Below are 5156 nucleotides of genomic sequence, written 5' to 3'. Positions count from 1 at the left end.
CAATCCCTGGAGAAGGGAAGGGAGGGCACGCCCTTGCTCTCCCCCCCCCCCATCTCAGCCCTTTTGGCCCCTGCCTCCTGTGGAGAGGCGGACTGTGCCCCCCCACCCCATCGCAGAGGCGTGCTGTCCCGTACCGTGAGGCCCCCCCCCCACCTCCCCTCTCTGCTGACCGAGGCCTCATCTTCTCCTCCTCCTTCTAGGCACAGCTGGCCAGTCTCTGCAGCACCATCAGGAGCACCAAGTGAGACCTCACGGGGGGGGGGTGCTGCTTCCTCCAGGACTGCGCAGCCTCCAGAGGACCTGGGTCGCGGCTCTTCTGTCCTGGGCCTCCCCTGAGGGGGTCTGCTTTTCAAGCACACACACACACCCCCTGCCTTTTGTTCTCTTACTGGCGTGTGTGTGTGTGTGTTGGGGGGGGGGGCCCTCTGGGGCACCTTGTGTTCCATGAGGGAGGAAGAGGGAGCTTCCTGGCCAGTCTCCTCTAGTTTTGCCTTCCCCAGGCCACGTCCAGCCCCCCCCCCAGTTGCTCCTCCCTCTCCCGGGCAGGGCCAGCGTCTTTGTGGGGCAGCCTCTGCCAAAAGAAGGGGGGGCTCCTTTTCTCTCTCTCCCCCCCCCCCGTTTTTAACTGAAAGGCGTATCTATATTTGACCTGGGGGAGGGAGGGAGGGAGGGGGGAGTCTTTTAATTAGCAGTGGCTCTTTTTGTGGTTTTTTAGTTAAAATGTTGTACCTGACGGTTTTTCGCCGGAATACGTTTTTCAACTCCTGCATTAAAGTTGGTGTTTTTCTCAGCACTTCCTTCTCTTGCTCGTTCCTGAGCCAGCTGCTCCTCTGATTCTGTCGCAGGGAGCTGATAAAGAAGAAAGGGGGTGGGGTGGCGGTGACATGCTACGTGTTAATTGTTGGAAAAGTTGGTGAAAATAGTTTTGTATTCAGAGTTTGCAATGGCTCTTTGTCCACTGGAGAGGAGGCATTTTCTTTCTATGTAAAAATCTTTAATTCTAAAGAGGGAAGGGCACACAGAAAATCTACAAAACGACAAACACCTAAGACGACATGCTTGCAACAACAGACAGACCAGTTGGTAATGGAGAATCTTCCTTTCTCCTTGGCCCCTAGAAGGAAATCACCTGAATGCACTCACCCATGATTATTAGTAAATAGGCTTCAGTTTTCCCGGGCTTTCTTCCCATTGGCTCTCTGCCAGGTTCCCTTCCAGGTCAATCTAAACAACTGCACACAAGGTAAGCACGTGAACCCTGTAACGACTGAATTTAGACCTCGCAACACACCTATTTCCAACCCAGCTGCTCCTCTGATCCTGTCGCAGGGAGCTGAACAGGAAGAAAAACGGGGGGATGTTACATGTTCATTTCCTGTTAAGTCCCTGTCTATAAGTTTAGATCCTCGTCTGCCATTCCAATGTATTTGAAAAACTGTGCCTTACACACAAAAGCTCATACCTTGTTGGTCTCAAAGGTGCCCCCACTAGACTCTTAAATTTGTTTTACTGCTTCAGACCAACACAGATGACCACCTGGACCTTGTAACAATATCAAAGTGTGATATTCTGCATGCAAAAATGAAAACCTGAGTATCGCAGAAGAGTTCAAGCAAAAGGCTTCCAGAAGGATTCACACGAGGATCCGGGGTATTTTGTTCTCTCGTTTTGAACGTCTTCTTCGGTGATGCTAACAGCAATAAGTTACAATTCCCAAATAGTGATTTCTGCACCTCCGTTCAGTTCCATAATAGGAAGTTGAAGCAACCCGAGCTGCAGTGTTAGAGGAGAGTCTAGTAACAAATATACACTGCAAAATTTTTTTTAGCAAACTAATGTCTTCTGTTTATGGTCATCATTTAGTAAAGTGCAGAGTGTGTCATCATTTCATCCTAGTCAGGAATAAATATTCATTACATTCAATAAGCAATAACATTCAATACATACAGATTGCTAACTACCAGACAATTTTGGATGCTTTTTGCCGGTCCTACAAAAGACACATTATGCAGCTAACATTTATGGACGGAGTAATCCTGTGGTTCTCAAAGCTGCATCCACATGTACTCGTCCATGAATGCTAGCTTTTGTAGGACCGGCAAAAAGCATCCATACAAGAAGGCTGTCCCCCTTTGTGGAAGACTTTATGCAAGTTGAAGCGGGCTTATAATTCTAGAAACTCCCGTTGGAGCTTGGCTTTTAAAACACTGATGCAAAATTGCACTTTACTAAATGATGACCATAAATAGAACACATTAGTTTGCTAAAAGGCTTTTGCAGTGTATATTTGTTACTAGACCATAATAGGAAGTGGCAATTAACCACAAGTGCCTCATCATTTGGCTTATGTTACTTCAAAATCTGGGCACCCTTATACAGCTTTAGATCAAAATCAGCTGAAACATGATGATGATGGTGTAGCTATAGGTAAGCTGGGAACGTTGCCAGTCTCTCAGGTCAAGCCCGAAGATAGCGATGGGCCTGTGAAAACCCTTCATCAAAGTCAAATACCTTTAATGGCATAATAACAGTAAAATACATAGATATACAATAACAGCATGAAAATTTAAAAGGATAACAAAATAAATCCTTTAGGAGCACAGATCTAACTTTGGCCGCTATAGCTGTGATATCAGGATTAACATCCTTTAGAAGATACTGAATAGCCTTTTCCTTATTAGAACTATAATTCAGAGGAAATAAAAGATGGCAACAATTCTTTGCGTAAGGCTGAGTGAAACTGACAGTTGGAAATATAGTATATTGAATCCACAGATTTTAAAGGGCGTGAACATAACCTTTCACGTAGGGGAATTTTATTAAACCGACCTCAGAGCACTTTTGGGGACAAAGCATGTAGACGGGCTAATGTGAAGGCTCTACGGCAGTGGTGGCGAACCTACGGCACGGGTGCCAGAGGTGGCACTCAGAGCCCTCTCTGGGCACGCGTGCCATCACCCCAGCCAGGCCCAGCCCACCATTAAAGAATTTTTTGGCCACTGTGTGATACAGAGTGTTGGACTGGATGGGCCTTTGGCCTGATCCAACATTGGCGTCTCTTATGTTCTTATGTCCTCCAGAGACCCCTGGGGGGGGTCCCTCACGGGGCACTTCTTTCCCTGATGTTTAACATCTGTATGTGGGGATTAGGTGATTCATAAATGTGAAAGAAAGAAAGTCACAAGTTCTGATAAGAGCTGTCCTTGAAAAAGAACCGTTTCTGTCAGAGCTCTCTCAGCCCCACCTACCTCACAGGGTGTCTGTCTGTCGTGGGGAGGGGAAGGGAAAGGAGTTTGTAAGCCGCTCTGAGACCCCAGTCTCTTGATGTCGTGGTTAAGTGCGCGGACTTTAATCTGGGAGAACGGGGTTTGGTTCCCCACTCCTCCACTTGCAGCTGCTGGATGACCTTGGGCAAGCCGTAGTTCTGTCAGAGCTGTCCTTGAAAAAGCCGTTTCTGTCAAGAGGTCTCTCAGCCCCACCTACCTCACAGGGTGTCTTTTGTGGGGAGGGGAAGGGAAGGGAGTTTGCAAGCTGCTCTGCGACTCCCTTGGGTAGTGAAGGGCCATGGGGTATAAATCCAATCTCTTCTTCACCCAGCAAGGCAGCCCTTTCTCTAACTCGAGGGGCACAATCTCCTCCTTGGGGTAACCACCACCACAAATGAATCTGAAACAGCATCACCTGCTCAATGGATTTGTACTCCCAGCACTCCATATGTGCATTGCTGTTCAAATGCTCTGCCTAACTGACACCACCTCTCACTTTCATTGCAGTAGTTACTGAAGGATGATCCATTACGCTTCCTCACTTTTGTGCTTGTGGCGGAATGCGCCTGCTCTGGCCCGCAGGACCTATTCCACCCTGCCTTCCAAGGTCTTCCCAACACCTGGAGAGGCTTCTTCCCCCCCCCTCCGGTAACCTGCCACCACCACTTGACCTTTGTAAAGAATGGCCTGCTGGGAGAGTCAGGGTTCCCGGCTTCCCTTCCAAGTTCTGAGGCCTTGCCTCTGTGTCTCCTGCTGCCCAGCGCCTGGACACTATCGGGACAGTTTACTGCCTCGTGGGCCCCTGGAGGAAGAGCCACTTGCCAACTGCCTGCCTTCCCCCTCCTGGCAATCCTTTTACAAAAATGTGACCGAGATGGTGGAGGTCTGTGTGAATACAGAGAACCATGTCCAGCATCAAAAGTTACAAAGTATTTATTTAAAAGAAAATATTCACAAGCATACTTTTAGCACAGCACCAGACTGAGCAAGGAATACAAAAGAAATAGGTAGAACGCAAATGCTCTGTCTTTCTCTCTATACGTGCCCTATGTGATCTTAAAATATAGGGCAGGCTCTTAATCTTAGGTGTTCTAGATCTCTACAGTTTCTGTTGCCTTAAAGCTTGCTCCAGCTCTTGAGGCGAGCACATGGTCAAAATTGCCGCCTTCCCAGTGAAGAGGTCTCTGGACCCAGCACCCAAGGAAAAGAGACCACCTTCTTGCTGCAAGGAGTTTTTATCGTATCGATTTCCCCTCCCGCTGACCAGGCCAGGTCAAAGAGGTGTTTCCTGGAGATCTCAAGGAAACTTATTCCTGGAGTCTCTCTAGCAGTTCATTCCTCCAAAAATCTCTGTTCCCTGCTAGGAGGAAGGGGGAGATCTTGACCCACCCATGATCCCTCCTACTAGATCCATTAGCATGTGAGTGAAGGTAAGCTATGGTAGGTCTGGGAAGCAGTTGCACAGACTTCCCCCTTCTTGCTTGTTCTTTCCCCCCCCGCCGGGGGGGGGGGGGGGAATGCACAGTGGAAGCTTTACTAGTGTCAAACCTCCAAGGAAAAAACATATTTCTTCACAGTGCTCAAAAGATGGCAAGCTCAACCTCTGCCCATCTCCTTTACCACTTTTTGGAAAACAGGACAGAATGCATTGTGGTGTGTATACAGAGATCAGGTTTTGAGCATTCAAAATATAAGAAAGTTTAATAAACAAAAAGAGTACACATGGTCATTTCAAGCTGAGCAAGGATAAAAAGAAATGGTGGGAACACAGTCCTCTAAATCCTAAACTCTATACTTATCCTAACCATGTCACATTACTATAGCCTAGTTATCACTTGTAGTTTCAGTATTTAAAATTCCTCCATTATCTTACTTCTCAGAGGTTGGGAA

At 47.6% G+C, this 5156-nt stretch overlaps 1 protein-coding gene across 3 annotated transcripts in view; it reads left to right on the top strand.

The window, feature by feature from the left end:
• CDCA8 (cell division cycle associated 8) overlaps positions 1-412 on the top strand; it is a 17403-nt gene extending 16991 nt beyond the window's left edge. For all 3 annotated transcript variants that reach the window (XM_015415023.1, XM_015415024.1, XM_015415022.1), the window contains one exon: positions 201-412. In XM_015415023.1, coding sequence (XP_015270509.1) covers positions 201-245 — 45 coding nt within the window. In that variant the 3' untranslated portion in view covers positions 246-412. The remainder of the gene's footprint in view (positions 1-200) is intronic.
• Positions 413-5156: the final 4744 nt, after the last annotated feature.

Source organism: Gekko japonicus, unplaced genomic scaffold, assembly GCF_001447785.1.
Source record: "Gekko japonicus isolate JY-2015 unplaced genomic scaffold, Gekko_japonicus_V1.1 scaffold5620, whole genome shotgun sequence".
Taxonomy (NCBI): Eukaryota; Metazoa; Chordata; class Lepidosauria; order Squamata; family Gekkonidae; genus Gekko; species Gekko japonicus.
The sequence above is the reverse complement of the archived record's forward strand: the minus strand, read 5'-3'. Positions and strand labels throughout refer to the sequence as shown.